The sequence below is a fragment of the Mycteria americana genome, chromosome 9 (assembly GCF_035582795.1).
Source record: "Mycteria americana isolate JAX WOST 10 ecotype Jacksonville Zoo and Gardens chromosome 9, USCA_MyAme_1.0, whole genome shotgun sequence".
Taxonomy (NCBI): Eukaryota; Metazoa; Chordata; class Aves; order Ciconiiformes; family Ciconiidae; genus Mycteria; species Mycteria americana.
The window spans coordinates 30,499,346-30,516,527 of NC_134373.1; the positions used below are offsets into that span (position 1 = coordinate 30,499,346).

Here is a 17,182-nt window from a genome sequence, read left to right on the forward strand (position 1 = left end):
TCTACATACTTACACGTGTGCCTCCGGAGGGAGGATTCAATAGGCTGATGAAGTGAACTGGAATGTTTAAAAATAAACCAAAATTTTGTAATGAAACATGTTCTGAAAGAACCCAGTTGCTATAGGGATTTTTGCAAGGATGCAGTCCTTCATTGCTCAAAATAAAGGTTTTCCTTCCTTGAGCCAAATGAGGGTTTTCTTATCCAAGCTTTGGAGCCTGTTCAATGTCATCTGGATGGACTAGTCACTACAAGACAATATTACTCATCCCACCCCTACATAAAGCAAACCCATTAAACTTCACTGCATGTGGTTTGTATTTGGGGTTTCATTCATGAGAGTTGAAAGTGCCCAAACTACTGCAGCTCGGAAGTGAAACCCTGAGAGGATTCTCCTTCAGTCACCACCAGCCAACAAAACATTCACTTCCACCTTCTCAAAAGCTGCCTCAAATCTGCCCGATTTCAAGGCAGCTCTTTTCCTCCTGGCCAAATCTCCTCCATTGCCTCTCACTCGCTCCGGGGAACCTGCATGAACATCTCTGTTCACAATCCGTTCTGGCTCCACTTGTAGTACGTGCAATTTACTTTCTTAGCATCTTTTACTCATAAACCTGCTGAAAAGTCAATAGGTTAATTATTACTGATTTGGAATTAGAGTCTAATTTTGTTGTAAACAGTTTAACTGCTGGTCCTCCACCCTGGTCTTAATACAGTCTGTATTTAGCCACCCTGGTATATCTGCCAAGCACCACAGATCTTTTATCTGACAAGTTAGTTATTAACAGTTTCTGCTCTTGTTGGAGCATGAAGACTTGATGACGACGGGGTTTTTTGATTTCTTTATTTTGTGGTTTTTTTCTTTTTTCTTTTTCTATTCTGGTGTGCAAAGGATTCCTAAAACAAAAACAATACTTTTTCATTAGATACATGTGCACACATATAGGTAATATTTGTCTTTTTTTTTTTTTCTTTTTGGAAAAAAAACCCCAGAAAATTCTATAGCAGGAAATCGAAAACTTCTTTGGATTTACATCAAAAAACCAAAGTTAGATAACTTCTTTTGCCAAAGTTCTCTCTCCCTTACAACAAAAGCAAACAAATAAACAAAAACCAAGTGAAGATTAATGGACCAGTTATAATGGTGACGCATCACTTTTGAGCAATTTTTGTTTACCTGGTGGCATCTTCCCATATTTTTGCAGCATGTTAACACAGAGTCTGAATGCAGGAGTGTCTCGATTATCTTCTTTGATTATTCTACGTTGGAATTCACATAGTAAAAATTTTCTCATGATAAGACACGTAGGATTGGCTTTGCAAAAGTACAAGCATGACTTTGTTTTCCTGTTCCACCACAAAAGGTTCTTCCCTGCAGCCCCCACTCCTCCATCTTCTCAGTTCTTCCAAAGTAAGAAACAAAGATAACTTCTGAGAGAGAGGAGGGAAATTCATGTACCCCAGCCTGCATGTCTCGGCATGGACCAATGCCGAATCTGTGTCTGGCTTTGAGCTTTTATGTCTGCTTGTATGTTTTGATGATGTATTGTAATTGTTTATAACCCAGCATCTGAAAGATAATGTCTGTTCAAGGCTCTAAGGTTGGCAACTTGAAAATATACTTGAAGTGGGGAAACGATTCAAATTTATCTGATTTTTTATAAATTGGTCTTCTTTGTAAGGAAGCAGCAACATTAAAGTGACACTAGTGTTCGTGAAAAATACGAACAGTGGGCTAAACCCAAAGAATGGAAGAATTTTCCGAACGGAAAAACGGTATTTATTCAACACCGTCTCCTACCCAGTAACCACAGCTCAGGAGGTAAATGGCTTTAGAAAGGGAAAACCCACTTATGTTTCAGTTCAGTGGCCTCAGTGTTGTCACCTGGTGCCGTGGAGTGTCCTAGGATAGCCTGGCATCTGGTTGCCATTCCTGAAGGAGACATCTCCTGTAGGTCCTGCGCCCCATCTGTCAGCCCTGCCCAGGACTGGGGGTCCCAGGGTGCTGGGTGCCCCTGTGCAGACACCAGCATTGTACCCTTGCTGTCCAGGCCCGCTGGTGTCTGGTCCCTGCTGGAAGGTCTCCAAGGAGCATCCAGCTAGTTCTGGAGCAGGTAGCTGAATACTGAAAGACCTTCAAGATGGTGATAATTTCGGATCACCACCACTAACTCCACTGGCCTTGTTTGATAGAAGTGGAAGGCCACCGCAGTCAGTGTCAGTGTAAGGAGACAGTGCTTGTGACTCTGAGGTGTCTCTGACATTGTTTCCCTTCATGTGCCTGGCACTGCACAAAGCAGTGGATTGTATGCTTCTGTCTGGGTACTCCAGCTCCAAAGGCTGATAGAGCACGCTGGAGGGCTGCATTCCTCGGAGCTGTTTGCAGGACATATTTTTTCCATCAGAGACCCTTGCATTTCCCCATTTTGCTTCCCTACAAGTTTCCTGAATGTTTTCTGTCTCTCTTCCCTCTGTGCCATGCCTCCCTGCCCTGTCCCTGTCATGCTAGATGTCACACCGTGCCCCTCCCCTGCCTCAGGAGGGCTACGTATCTCCATTTCCCATGGTACCAGGTCTGTCTGCAGCCTCTTTCTTCCTCTTTTCCATGCCCCTCTTTTCTCTCCCCACAGGATTTGCCATTGCCTGCCTTGTGCCTGCACCTCCATTCACTCATATTCTTCAGTAATGTCTTGCCTACTGTAGTCTGTAAGGTCATCCCTCTTTCCCCTTATTTTAGCTTCTCTGTCTTCCAGGCTTTTCTCCACCTTCAGGAACCACCTGCTTTTTCCACATCCAACCAGTCATCCTTGCAAACGTCCCTCCTTCCCGTCAAGCATTTTTCCATACTTTGCCTCCTTTCTTTACCTCCCTGGGCAGAGTTGTGCCCATTGGTGCCTGGAATATCCCCAGATCTTCTGGAGCTGGTTGGAGGTGATGTTCTGAGGTTACCTTGTTACAGAGAAACACTGCCAAACACCAGGCAGTCCTGGGCACACTTTGACGCTTCACAGTAAGGCAAGAGTAGCTTCTTCCTCATGCTTTTGGTTTGCCGTTGCCATATGGAAATGGCAGATGGTGTTGATCAGGAAGTTAGTCTAGAAGCGTATCCGTTTCATGCCGTTCGCAAAAGATTTGTTCATTAAACTTAGAACTCTAATTTAAAGCCAATTAACAGAGTGATTTGAAGAGACTTGTTGTTTTTGAAGTTCAAAAGAGATGCTAAGTCTCTGATTTCAGCCTTTGTACATTCCAGAACCTGTATAACTATTGCAGTGTTGCCAACTCTCCTGGGTTTTTTTGTCCCTCCCCCCCCCCCCCCCCCCTTTTTTAAGTGATGCAACTTTTGCCACAGGCTGGAACTGTCTGATGAATGCCCAGCTTTCTTAGCAATTTTAGCCCTACTTTTGGGGGTGGGTGGGCAGAACTTGTGTGTCTTTCTGTCCTCTTTGCTGAAAGCCAGCACAGCTCCCTCCTCCCTTCCTTCAGCAGCCCAGTATTGCTCTTCTCTAAGCAGGAGCTGGGAAAGGAAGTAGAAAAACAGAAGAAGCCCTGAGCAGCTCTGTGCCCTCCTAACACCACTTCTGTCGGCACGGGGTCGTCTCTGCTTCCTTTCCTCCCTCCCCATAACGTCTCCCAGAAGCTGTATGCATCCAGCACAGAAGCCTTCTCAAGCTTGGAAGGGGCAGCAGAAGCCTCCAAACAGACAGCTACTGCTCTACACATGCACACCTCGGCATTCAACAGCAATTTCCATGTGTAATCGACCCTGTAGGATTGGCCCAAGCAGACCATTCCTAAGAAATGTCATGATGGGAAACCTTGTGTCAGAAGGACCCTAAAAGTGATTAGTTCTGAATTAATATTTATGCTGCTTTTACCTGAGGTTGATATTCGATAAACACTTGTAGATCCTTCAGCAACAGTGTGTTCGGTTAGTCCCAACATTTAGTAGTGGCATGTGTACAGAAAAAACTTTCTTCAGTAATTTGAAGCTGCTGCTGATATAAAAGAAAATAGAAGGGTCAAGTTTTGCTGTGGTAGAGAGCCTATGACTTCACTGGGTTAACTGCTGCTACTTCCGTGTAATTGAGAACATAATTTGGCTCAAACCCTGGGAGACTGAAAAGGATCACAGCAGCCACTGTATTAAGCCAATGTTCAAGACAGTTGGCTCACACTGAATTTCATAAGCAGATCGTGTATTCAGGAGGCGTCAGCTGTGTGACACAGTCCACTGCAAAAGAAGAGATGGTGGGAGTATCTCTTTGTTTATCTTAACTAAACTGGCACGCCAGGAAAAGCTATCAGACGTGGTATTGCCCATGACATGGGGGGCGATGTGGCAGAATGGATAAAGTATCTCTCCCTGTGGGTGAGTGAGGACAAACCTGGCGAGACCTGTGCGAAGGCTGCCCTGGGTTATCCCAGCTCCCATCGGTCACGCAAGGAGCCGGCAGCAGTGGGGCTTCGTCCTGGCCGTGCTGCAGTGGAGGTGGTGCTGGAGTCAGCAGCCAGCGCACCTCCATCGTGTCCCCTCGGGGTGATGGCACCTCGCTGGCACCGCTGGGGCCGTGTGCGAGGAGGCCAGGTAGAGATGGACTCAAAAGTGAAGGAGAGGATAGACATCGGTCTGAGAAAGCACAAAATATTCACAGAAGAAGAATGCTGGCTGGAGGCCTCCTTTGGAAATCCCTTCCTGCTGCCCTGCGGGGCTGCCGGGCATGAAGGTGGCATTCGGCGGCTGCGGTGGCTTCTGGAAGATTAGACTCGCATCACAATGTCGGTGTCTGCCCTCTGCCAGAGGCTCACTCTTGCGCTGGTGTTCAGTCTTTGAGGAGAGGTGGCCAAAATTGATGATTTGTGTTTCACAGAAAAGCTTGGGGGGCAGAAATCTGTGTTCTGCTCTGTCGAGGGGAGGGGAGGGGAAGAAGGTTTCCTGATGAATGAAAAATCCACGAGAAAGAAATAATGCCTTTTCAAGAAAAGGGTGTGCAGGGGGTACGGCTGATGAGTATCTGTTTATTCCCAAGTTTGCTGGCAGTCCCTCTCAAGCTGGTGCCCTCCAAAAGAGACAGTCGTTTTGGGACAGCACTTTCGACCATTCCTTGAGCACTTAGCGGGAGGGATTGTTTTATTAGGAAAGTTTACGGCTTCTTGTTTTCCTTCAAAGGCAAATGTGACTTTGTTGTTTTTAATTCTGTTGGGATTTCTCCCTTTTAATATACAACACAGCTGTTAAAATAGCTGGGGTTGTCTAGGGCAAATCATATAGCACTTTCCTTGTTCAGATCTCAGATGGCTGCCTTTTTAGTGTTGCTGCAGAATTATATTACAGGGCATATGAATAGTGCTGGTATTAGTGTCAAAATCAATTACCCAACCCTCCTCCTGCAGAGAAAGCTACAAACCTCAGGAACAATCTGAGTAATCCATTTTGGGTTTCTAATTCTGAGTAATGACGGAGGGCAGAGACTTGTGCTTGAATAAGTGCACAGGGTCTTTCTCCGTATAGTCACTCCTAAATGCATGCTCTTTACAGGAAAAAGCAGGCTCCCTGTGAAACCCTTTTTCATGCCAAATGGCTTGCTGCTAAGATTAAACTGCCATTGAATTTATAAATTCTGTGTGGCACAGAGCAGCGGAAAAAGTTTAGCATCGAACAGAAAGCAAACTATGTATTGCTTAAAAAATGAATGTTGTGCTCCTGGATGGTGTGGATTGACTGCCTCCATCAATATATCTTCTTATACTGGTAATAAAAATACTTCCATAGCCTTGTGCCTCCGAGGATCTCAAAGCACTTTGCAAATAGGCCAAAGTGCTATTTCCTATTTTACGGCTGTGGAAACCGGCTGCGAGAGAGGTTAAGCTTTTTGCCCAGGGATACAGAGGAGACTGTAGCAGAGCCAAGATGGGAACCTAAATCTCTAGAGCTCCAGTGCTGTGTCCTGGTCACGCACTGCGCCAAAGCGTGGGGGGAGTCTGCTGGTCACCGCCTCTCAGCCGTCATCCATGAAACCTCAGGAGGTGGGATACAAAATTGGCGTTGGTGCTCCTTCGCTCCCTGGTCTCTGTCCTGGTCTGTGGGTGGAGGTGCTGAGCAGGGCAGGATCTGGCCAGGGAGGATGCTTGTGTCCTCCTGGGCTGGGACGGTCAGCTCTGGTCATGGGGAGCTGTGGAAGGAGAATGACTTTTGGTTGCTGCTGACTTGAGAAAAGCTCAAAGCCTCGCATCTAGCCTGCTCTGCCCCAAGCACCTTTATAAAGCAAAAATAATTATAAACTTATTACACTAAATCCTGTAAGATTAGAGTAGTTGCATTCTTCTTTTTTTTTTTTTCTAATCCAGTATTTTGAGAAGGATTTACCTGTTTAATACAACCATTTGTTAGAAACACTTGGGTTTTTTTTAATTCATAATTCATTTGGAAAAAAGCGTACAGCTACAAAGGCCAGTTTTTCAAATACAGGCCTGATCTCTTGTGAAATTCCGGTTGGATAAATGACACATCTGAAAAACTGGGTCTGTGGCAGGGATTTACAGATGTCATTTCAGGTACCTCTCTGGAAAAAAGCATGGCTCTAACCTGCATGTTTCACAGGAGAACAATTTCTGTTCCTAGTTTCTTCCTTCCCCTCCCTGGTCGCTGTGCTCCGCAGCCCCGAGGACGCTCCCCGCACGCACGAGGCTGCCCCGAGGGTCAGGGTGACCGGGGAGGGGGAAGGCTGGGAGAGGTGCGAGGGCAAGCATCTGGTTTCAAACAAAAGTGCAAAGCCTTGAATGGAGGGACTAAGAAGAAACAGGTGGGGGGCTAGTAATATAGCCTCTGAAGTTTATTTGCTTAACGAACAGAAGCCCAGGCTGTCAGACCTAGGTCAAATACTCCTCCAGTTTGAGTGTATTTATTTCATACGTGGTCTGTAACCCAACCTGATTTCTGGATTAAACCGCTGTAAAGTCCTGGCCCCCAGGAACCCATCCCATGTTTGCCATCAAGCCCAGCACATGCTGGGGCAGGACCTCGGCGGGGCAGGGGGGCCACCTCGGTATTCACTGGAGCCTTGTGTCATCAGTAAAGCCCATAATTGTGGGTCCTGTCATTTCCAATGCAAGCTCCGCTGTTTACAGCTGCAAATCGCGACTGCAGATCCATCGCTTAGTGGTCCCATTAACGCGAGTCATGCCTGAAGGCTCCTGGGCTAAGCTGCTCGGGCTGCAGCACGCAGCCGCTCAGTGGCCACCGTTCTGCCAGAGCCCAGGCGCTGGTGGCAACGCTGGACGACCACATCCACCACACGCCGGGTCCCTCTGGGGTGCCAGCAAGGGTGGCTTTGTATTTATAGGAAAGTTTTAAAGTAGCCATTGAGTGAAGGAGGAAGGGGTTTAGGACGGCCTGTCTTGAACGGTGGTGCGAAACAGAGGGTCTCCAAGGCCGGCTGCCAGGGAGCCTGGGAGCATGGGGCTGTGCGCTAAGCCGTGGGGCTCATCACGTAGCGGGAAAAGAGGGGCTTCGCTTTCCTGCTTGTCTGTCCTGAAGTTGCAGCACAAAACCTGCTTGAAAACCAGCCAAATAGCGAGAGGAAAAAAACCAACCACAAAACGAAGTGCTTATGCTGGGGTCACAGACAATAAAGGCTAAAAGTTACAGATCACGCATGGGAATTCCTGAAATCTTCATGTGCTTTAAAGTTTTTAGCAGTGTTAACTTTTTGATCTGAGATGTTCAGGAGTCAGTTAATCCTCCAGAGTTAAGGAAGGGAAGTTTGAGCTGGCACAATGGTAGTAAAACTACCTGCACACAAAAACCTGTTTTCTGGTTTCCCAGACATTTTTTTTGGCTGATCCCATTAATTCCAGTAAGGTAAACAGCCCATGTGCTCCAGAGTATCTCAGGAGCTGAAAAAAAATTAAATCTGAAAATTTGTATGTGAAAAATTGCAGATCTGCATTAAAATTAGAAAGGAAAGGAAGAATTAGCAGTGGGTTTTCCCAAGACCAGCCTGAGGCCAGTAGTGCCAGGTAACTGTGTGGGTTCTGTGGAAACAGGAGTCACGTGGAGACATTTGAAATAAAACAAGTTAAAATGGGGAGAACAAAAGTATCTGCCGTCAGAAATGAAGCATGCCTCCTCATTTAAGAGAAGCCCCATCTTTACATTAAATTTGTGATACACGTATGTTTGCTTTCGGGATATGAGGTAAGTTTGAGTTATGCAGAACAAATTATCAAGCTAACAAAAAGTTCAGGAGCTGTTATTTTTCATGGACCTAGTTTTAAAAAAACAGGTTATTTGTGCTTTGGTGTCTTCTTGTTTTGTGGAGCTTTCACTGGCACCTAATTCACCATTTGTAACGGGGATAAAACTCTAGCTGATTTTGAGATGCGACTCGTCAGGCTAGAACTACTTGCTTGAGAGAGTCAGGAATCGGTGGATGTTAGTCCTCACCAGTGAGAGCTGGAGGGGCTCTGGCAGACCTGCTGTGGCTTATCTGTAAGCATCATTGAAATGTTCTGGTCAGGGTACTGGTTCAGAACCAAGGCATAGAATAGGCACCAACTGGGGGAAAAAAAACCCCTTACCTTAAATGTATTCTTATCTTTATCTTTTATTGAAAGTTTTTAGCTGACTCAGTTTTTTTGGTCTGATGGGCTAGGTCATGTATAGGATGGACAAATTGGTTTTATACATGCTAAATTTTTGCATCTCACCTGTCCTTTAATCCTGGAAAGCTCTTTGGACCCGTCAGCTTTATTACACAGCCCAAGTTTAAGTGGGGAAAAAATGTATTTTGGTCCCGGTCCTTTTAGGTCTTCAACAGCCTGAAGCCAGCAGGATGTGTGAATACCCGTCCCTTTGCAGGGTTGCGCCCTTTCTGTCTGTACTGGCTGCGCTGCTAGATTTAGAAACCCAGGAAATCTTTGCTGCTCGCCGCTTACCTCTGAGCTCTGCCAAACCGTTGGCTGTTTCCTCGTGGAGCTGATTTTGCCTGTGTTGTGTGTGGTGACCAGAATCTGGTTTTGTTTTATGTCCTGTAGGGTTACTGAGCTGGAAGATGCACGTCTAAGATGGAAACTTCTGCTTCAACTGCTGCTGGGAAAAAAGAAGGGAAAGGTGCAGTTCTGGAGGGGAATGGCTTTACGGAAACGGAGAAGAAACCCACTCCTTTAGCAGCTGCAGGAGCAGCAGTGGCACAAGGAGGTACTTTATGTTTTCCACACTTTGAAAGCAGCAGGGGTGTTTTTCATTAGACTGTAAGAATTTAATAAGTATGGTGGCATCTGTCCTCCTGTGAACACGCTGAGTTTATTGGGGTTCTCGGCCGTCAGAGGTCAGAGGAGCGGGAAGCTGTGACACCGCATGGCGTCCAAACGTCACTGCACCGTGACAAGTCACTGCCGCTCCTAGAGAACTGGACTGGGGTGAGGGAGAGGACCGGTGGTGAGAGGTGGCTGTCAGAGAGTCGAGGCGTCCCGTCAGGGCTTGCCACCGGCCAGCCGGTGCGGTGTGGTGTAGGCAGCACGGTGCCTGCTGCTCCTCCATGGAGGAGCTAAAGGGTGGCTGGTGAGGCTGGCTGGAGCTGGGGGAGCGCCTGTCATCATGGTCGGGGAGGGGTGTCGTGTGCCGGCTGTGATCCTGCTAATGAGCTAAACAGACCACACCGTCTTCAGCCATTGCTGCTGGAATTTCATGGTTAGGGAAGAATTTGCGATTGTCCAGCCCCAGTGCAGGAAGGTTCACAAAGAACCCCCCCCATTTGTGCCGTTCCTGTTAATGTCAGAAATAGCTCAGGTCTTCATTTCTTTTTCTGTAAGTGTTTTTAGCAAGATTTTGGTCCTGCTGGTGTTGAAGTCAATTGAGAAGCTCTTGTGGGCACCCACGGGCACGGGCTCATTTCTGGCAGGTGTAACACCAGTGTGTGGGGGGACATGCAGGCGCGTTGCTCCTGCCTCCTCTCGCACGCTCCAGCAGGCAAAATACAGCCCCAGAAAACACATCCCTCGCTGGCACACGTGCTGGTGGATCTCCAAGTTGGTGCCGGGGCCATTCATGGTGTCTCCAGCTGTGGGCAAGGCTGTGCCTGCAGGGAGGCACCACACTGCCCTTGCTGGGTACTGGGACTGGGCACCCTTTCTGGACAGGGCTTAAGGAGACAAACTTAGAAGGGGCTGCACCGGCTTGGATGTGATGAGACATCCCAGCTGTGTAAACTTTGCAGGCAGCTTTTTTTTCCCCCTTTAAAATATACCTTATTGCTAGCCAGAGTCTACCTCAAAATGAACCCTTCCCCTCCCCTTCCTTCACTGCAGGGTGGTTTCTCATCACCCCCGGAGAGCAGCACGGCTCCTCTGTGGGCTCCTCTGTCTCTTGCAGGGCTCGGCTGAAGAGTTCGTGTTTTCTGTTGGCTGAGTTTTGAAGATAGTTCCCAGCCCAAATTGCTTAAATCTGCTTTATCCTTTTCAACACATTTGTTACCTGGTTTTCATTTCCATATTGACCTGAGAAGATTCAGATGTACAGAATAAGGCAGCAGCTGCTAGATTATAATCAATCAGATTAGTACATGTGTTTGATAAATTTTGTTAGTCTTTGCTGGCAAAGGAACGTTTTTCTTAAAAAGAACTAGAAAATCTTTCACACAGAGTTGTTTGGAGAGAAACACAATTTCATGCTGCTTTATGGGTTTGAGCCACCTTCCCTGTGAGCACTACGCAAAGTGGCAGAAAGGAAGGCTTGCTGGGCTGCAGAAACAGGGGGAAGGCAGAGACGGCAACACGCAGAAGTTTGCCATCCCCCCGCAGATTTTGATCCCTGTTGAAGAAGCACAGGCTGTAAGAACCACGAGGCAGCCCACTCGAGGCATCATCTCAGTTCCAAAGGGATGGCAGATCCAAAGGGCTGATTGGCGCCAACAAAGTCCAAGCATGTGCTAAAATGCAAAACCCACAGACGTGCTGTTGTAAATAAACACCTTCTCCCCACTTGGCACTTGCCTTGGGAGTGCCTCCACCGAGGAAGCAGTCACCGCATTTCCAGAGATGTGATGGAAGTGAGGTTGCCCCTGAGGTGGAGTGTCCATCGGCCCATTTGGCACCCCCGGAGACTCGATCGGTTTTTAAGCGTCCAGTATTATATGTCCTGTTAGCGGTGTGCTCTCGCCTTTGGAAAGAAGGATTTACGGGTTCAATATTTCTCCTTTTATTAAGAGGAAGTGGAGAAGTAAGTGGAGGATTGTTTGAAGATGTCAGGAGAATCATGATGAAAGAATGGTGTAATGAGATGTAAAGAGCGAAATCTATGTCATGCTGTGAAGAGAAGTGCTCATAAATGACATAAAATTGCTAGCAGCAAAGTAGCGTGCGATCGGACGCTGGCCCCAGGACTCTGCAGGTGATGCATGTGCTCTTGTCGTTCAGAGGGCTTTCCTTTGAATTCTGGCTAGACATAATACGTGGTCCTGAAAGGGAGCAAGCGTGATGCATGTGCTTATAAGTAGAAAAATAAATACAAAGTTGTCTTATAACGTCAGTTAATTGCAAGGTGTGATTTAACAGATAACAACAAAAACGCTGGGTAGCAATGAGACTGTACATGGTTTTCATGCTAGTATAACACATTTGCTTCACTAAACTAGTGTAATTACTTATAACAGGCCAGAAATATACATATTTATGCTCATATTCTTCCAGAAGAAAGCAAACGAGGCATGGAGATTAATTACATTGTTCAGCTTGAGGAGGGGAACAGCTTTAAAGGGAGGGCCTCTGAGCTCCCACCCTGCTTTGGGGCCATACGAGCAAGTCTTTAGTCTCATCCAAGACAAACTCTTGATTTTATTTATTGTAGAGGTTTTACTCTTTGTACTAGCATGTGAGAAAGTGGCAGCAAGGCTGAGCTAGTGCTGCAGATCACCAAGCTGCTCTCCAGAGCCAAATGAACGTAATTTGCAACACATTTCTTCTCCTTTATTCTACTGAGTCACACAGATAGAGTGCCAACATAGCCTGTTTCTCAGATCATAAGGTTTTCTTTTTCCCTTCTAGAAATGAATAGATTTATAAGGTTTTATTTATAATTAGAGTAATTGAAGCAATAAACTGAATATTAGTTAAATAATTTAAGACTAGCTATTTTATTGTATTATTATTTAGACTATGTTGTTATAAGGTAACAACATGTCCAGTCTCCATTTCTAGTTCCCTTGCTTTGGCTATTTGTCCCAAACGTTTGCAGCCTTGAACAAATTAAGTTATGGCTGTAGGAAAAGAGATCGGTATTGTTTATGCTCTAAGTGGTGAAGAGTCCTTTCATACTAACAATCTGCATCTCATATTTTTAGTCTACTGAAGCTGCCATTTTAGAGATCTTCTGTGACATTTTTTTTATAGTAACTCATTGATCAGATGCTCAGAAATTGGCCTCGCAGAAATGACATCAGGGAAGTCTCTCCTAATTTTCTATTTTTCCATAAATCATGCCGGCCAAGGAGTCAAAGCTGCTCTCTTCTGTTTCAATGGGCGCACATGTGTGCGTGTGACGGAGATGGAAGCTGGTTTTAATGACAGTATGGAGGAGCTATAGACAGTCAGATCTGCAGAGAAGCCTCTCGCTTTCGGTGCCTCCACTTTTGGAAGGGCAACTCGTAACACTTCACGTTTAGAAAACCCTTTTGCTGAGTGCAAAAGTGCATATTGCTGCTCAGGGTAAGAGACTTTGCAGCAGAGCACCGGAGTGAGAGCGGGCTGGGTCCTCCAGGCTAGCACTGCGACATCCTCCGTATCGGCATGCACGAGGAAGCTCAGGCGTGTGGCTGGAGGAGAAATTTAAATGAGCCACTCTTTCAAAGGCAGAAATATTTAGGAAGATGGGTTTCTCATCTTGTAATAAAAATTAAATACAAATTCTCCTAAATGCTAACTGCCTGACTTTAACAAGGCCCAGAATGCACCTTTCCCTCTCCACCCCACCCTCAGCATGACACAAACACCAAGTTCCCAAATTGATGGTGTTTATGTTTGAAACATTTTTCTGATGTCTGGCTCTGTCAAGACTAATTTTAGCATTTCTAAAGCTGGGTAAAAATACAGCCTCATTACTTTGATGTCAAAGCATAGTTTACTATTAGTATATTCTGGGGTTTATCATTTTAGTCATGTTTAACACGGCTGCAGCAGGCATGCACTATTAAATCTGGCTTATTTTACATTCCTGTCCGAGATTATTTATTTGGAACAATTTCCTCTCTATCAAAAGACACGGCTAATGCTGAGTTTTAATGTGTTATTTACACACAAAATAACCTATTTACAACTCAGTATCTGCCGCAGGGAGAATGAATGGGGCAGTGCTCCCTTCATCCTGTTGTATCTGAGTTTAACAATCTGGATTGCTAATAGAACCATTTATCACGGGGTGGTAATTTATTTTATGTTAGCTGCACAGGTCTCCCTGCCTCTGATCTATGGAAATACTTTGTATATAATGAAGTTCAACAAGTCATTTGGTGTAAACATGGAGAAACCAAGCTGCAGAACCAGTAAGACTCTGGCTACACCTTTTTTCCAGGAGGTAACGACTCTCCTCTGATATTAAGGCTTCGGTTGATGAAATACAGCTCTTCGCCCCGCATGTACTGTAAGGGCAGCGCGTGGGGCTTTTCTGCAGTGGATCAGAGATTGGGATGGACTTTGGTCACTTGATTTATGGGCTGGTGGGAATGCTCAGTGCTGCAGAAGTAGCACACTCAGCCCTTTCATAGGCAGAGGAGAAGGGCAGGGAGCACCTCCCATTGCTCTCCCGAGGTCTTCTATAAGCAAGCCCTGAGTGGCGTTGGCAGGGAGTCCTTGTGCAGTTCAGCTTCTCTCAGTGCTGGATTATGGGAAGACCATGTAAATGAGGAGGAGGAAATGCCAGCATCCCAGCAGACCTCAGCGCATTGAAAAAATATATAGTTTGTGTGGCCTGAGACTCAGACAAATTAGAAGGAGAACAGCCCCTATGAAGTCATCTCCTCTGTCCACCCCAGAGGGGCAGGGATCTTCTCCAAAGAATGTTTTTCATTCAGTTGTTCACATTTTCCAGGGAAAGGAATATAACCACTACAAGCACATTTTAGCTTCCTTGCCCTGTATTGCTTTGCTGTATACAACTTAGAACTTTGAGATACGCAGTTAACAGAAAAGTCTGGGTTGGCTGTGGGAGGGAAGGGGGCAAGTGGTTAAAACAGAACGATGGGAAAATCCCAGAATTTAGACTTCTAAATTCTCCTGACAGCCAGTGTGTGTCTCCTGCTCAGTAGCCCCCACCTTGGGTAGTACTTCAGTGCAACGCTGCTGTAAGAGTGATAGCAATCAAGAATTGTATTTCTTTCCTGAACATTTCCATCAGTCTTATATAAAAGTAGTTCTGTTGAGTCTTAAAGCGGGTTTCTTTGTCACCATAGTCCTTCTGGCTGGCCAGATTGCCTACAGGTCTCTCTTGTGTACTCACTCGTGTCCCTTTGGGAAGCTGGAGGTCTCAGATGCTCGGCCTGGTGCAATGCTGAGGCTGTTCCTCGGTCGTGGGATATCAACGCCTGTGACTGGATGCAGCTTTGAATCATGTTGGTCGCCTGACACCTGCTCTTTGGGATAGTTTAAAGGAATCCATGTAGAGATGGGTGACGTTAAAGCCATGCTGCACCATTTTTCTGTTCAACGAGCAGTATCTGGTGTGCGGGCATGGCGGAGAGCACTCTGGGAGCAGCAGGTTTATTTCTTCAACTACATGGGACAGAATTTTGGTAGCTAAAATTGCCACAAACTGTGCCACAAAAAGCACGTCTTTTCTTCTGCCTGCCCTCTTTTGTCTATCCATGGCTTGCAATGCTGAGTCTCTCTAGTCTCTCCTCGAAAATAGTCAGCAATGCATCTTTGTAAGGTGACCCTTTCCTTTGCCTAATCAAGTGATTGGCGTCCTACTTCTTAGCCACTTGGGTTTTTTCCCTCATGGGGGAAACCTCCTTCCCAAGCCCCTATACTGGGTTTCTCTGTGTGGTAGCCAGCCGTGTGGGCAAAGGTACAACCTCAGAGTGGGTAACCATTAATGTTTACAGACTTTTTGATTCACATTGCGTAGCCCTTACAGACGATGCTAGAGTCGGTATCACCAAAGCATTTGTTGATGTAGCAACTTTATAATATAAGCCAGCATTCACTGATTGTATACTGCTCCCCTAAATTGTCATACCAAAAGTTCCCACAATTTCAGCCCATTACAGATGCCAAGATACTTTGAAGACAGAGCAATTTAATCTTATCGCTAACCACACGGCAGGATTGCACGCCAACTTGAAAAGCTTTTATGAGTTTAAAATGAAAAAAGGTATTCTTCACAGGCTGGTTCTGGCACTGGTGATCCCAACCACTAAGTACCACCTGAAAGACCTTTACATTTTGTGAGTTTATTATTATTATCATTAATAATAGTCCTAATAATAATAGCTTCCACTTTTCTATTATTTTGTAAGCTCCAAAATCTTATTCTGGCAAGTACTGATATATCTTCTTTTCTATGGATCCAGTTTAGACTTCAGTAAGTGCCTCTCAGAGGATACCTAAATATAACCTTTTTAACCAATGCTAAACTTACCTATTTGTGGGGTGGTTATTTATAGTCAGGTAAGAAAATCCAGTGGTGATAATGGATTATATTTATCACGATGCTTTCCTGGACTGTCTCCTCTGTGCTGCCAGGATGTCCCCATAGTTTGAATTTTTAGTCTCTTTGGCAGCTTTTTGCCTGAGAATCTGAGAATTCACGCAGGTTTTATAAATTAATTCTCCCAACGCCATCTATTAACCGTGGCATTTGAGCCTGCCATAATCATGGGGGATCAGGAATGGGACTTGTTTTGTCTGAGGTTGCCTAAATGTTAGGTGTCTAGTTTGAGATCCCTTTGCATTAGGGTGGGGTAAATCACGTTGTGGAGATGCCTGCTTTGTTCCCTTGAGGGCTGCAGGCCTGATTTGAGGTGGCTAATGTTAGTTGGACAAATCCCAGTCTTTCTGACCTGGCCAAAATTGCAGAGTGGGGTTAAAGCAAGGAACCAAGGTGGGATGAGATTAATGCTTTAATGCCCTTCATTCATGTTCATCAGTCCATAGCCTGATGAGCAGTCTTAGAGCCCTGACTGCCAGCTCTGAACTGAAATCTCACCCCGTGGCTTCTCAAGTTGGACGCAAACTAAACACCCAAGTGTCAACACAGCCCGAGGAGCTGCTTCCCAGAGCTGCTCCAGCTTTACACCAGCATTGACAAAACTAGGGTTTTAACAGCCTGTTCAGAGAGATGGGCAATTTAAAATACCCACTAAAAAGACAAGGAAAAAACCTAGTAAATTCTAAAGGCTGCAAAAGACGCCTAAAAATAACGCAGGTGGAGGAAGGCTATTAATGCAAAAGTAAATAATTACGTTAAGGGAAGCAACTAGAGAGGCCAGTTGTGTAAATCACTTTAAGGGGAACAAGCTTTAGATAAAATCCATTCTTTTATCACACAGATTAAGTCTTCCTTTTGACGCTAAATAATTGATAGGGTTTGGCAGAGCGTTCCACTGCTGCCTGAGCGGAGCAGTGGGACTGCTCCTGGGGTCAGACGAGTGGCAGAGAAAAATGTTCTTAGAAATGCTGTGCATCCGATACCAGCACCAAGAAATGGGGCTTGTATTCCTGGCACTTCCTAAAGAATTTCTGCTTGGCCTTCGGAAGACAACCACACACCTCGGAGCAAAAGGAGGACTTGGCGTTGCTCATCTCCTCCTTAAACTACCCCCCATGAAACCAGGTGGTCTGTTTTCATGGTTTCATGTGGTGATGAGCGAGGTGCAGAGGCCTGTGAGGACACAGCCTGTTCCTCTGCACCATTTTTAATTTGTTTTAAATAAGAGAACCTGAACTGTGCTGTCTGGTGGCTTCTGGGAGCCCAGGTCCTGTGGGGGGTTATCTTACCTTGGCCAGCCCCAGTAGTGCCTGAATACTTCAGCCTCTTGCACTTCTCTCCACACATGAGCATCCCGCTAAAACAGGGAGATATCGTCGCTCCCATTCTGCAGACAGGGAGCAGAGAGGATTTTCCAAGGCCAAAGTGGCTGTAATGGATTTGGCTGTTTCAGAGAGATGTCAAGAACTGGTTATCTCTGTGACTT

The 17,182-nt window shown here is 45.8% G+C and overlaps 1 protein-coding gene across 6 annotated transcripts in view; it reads left to right on the forward strand.

Annotated features, from left to right (window-relative positions):
- Positions 1-17,182, forward strand: part of GLI2 (GLI family zinc finger 2) — a 198,191-nt gene that overhangs the window by 41,844 nt on the left and 139,165 nt on the right. For 4 of the 6 annotated variants that reach the window (XM_075512418.1, XM_075512417.1, XM_075512422.1 and 1 more), the window contains one exon: positions 9,036-9,198. The exons of 1 other annotated variant lie outside the window; for it this stretch is intronic. In XM_075512418.1, the coding sequence (XP_075368533.1) occupies positions 9,066-9,198 (133 nt within the window). In that variant the 5' untranslated portion in view covers positions 9,036-9,065. Of the gene's footprint in view, positions 1-9,035; positions 9,199-17,182 lie in introns of those variants that run through there. One more of the 6 variants, XM_075512426.1, reaches the window with a different exon arrangement.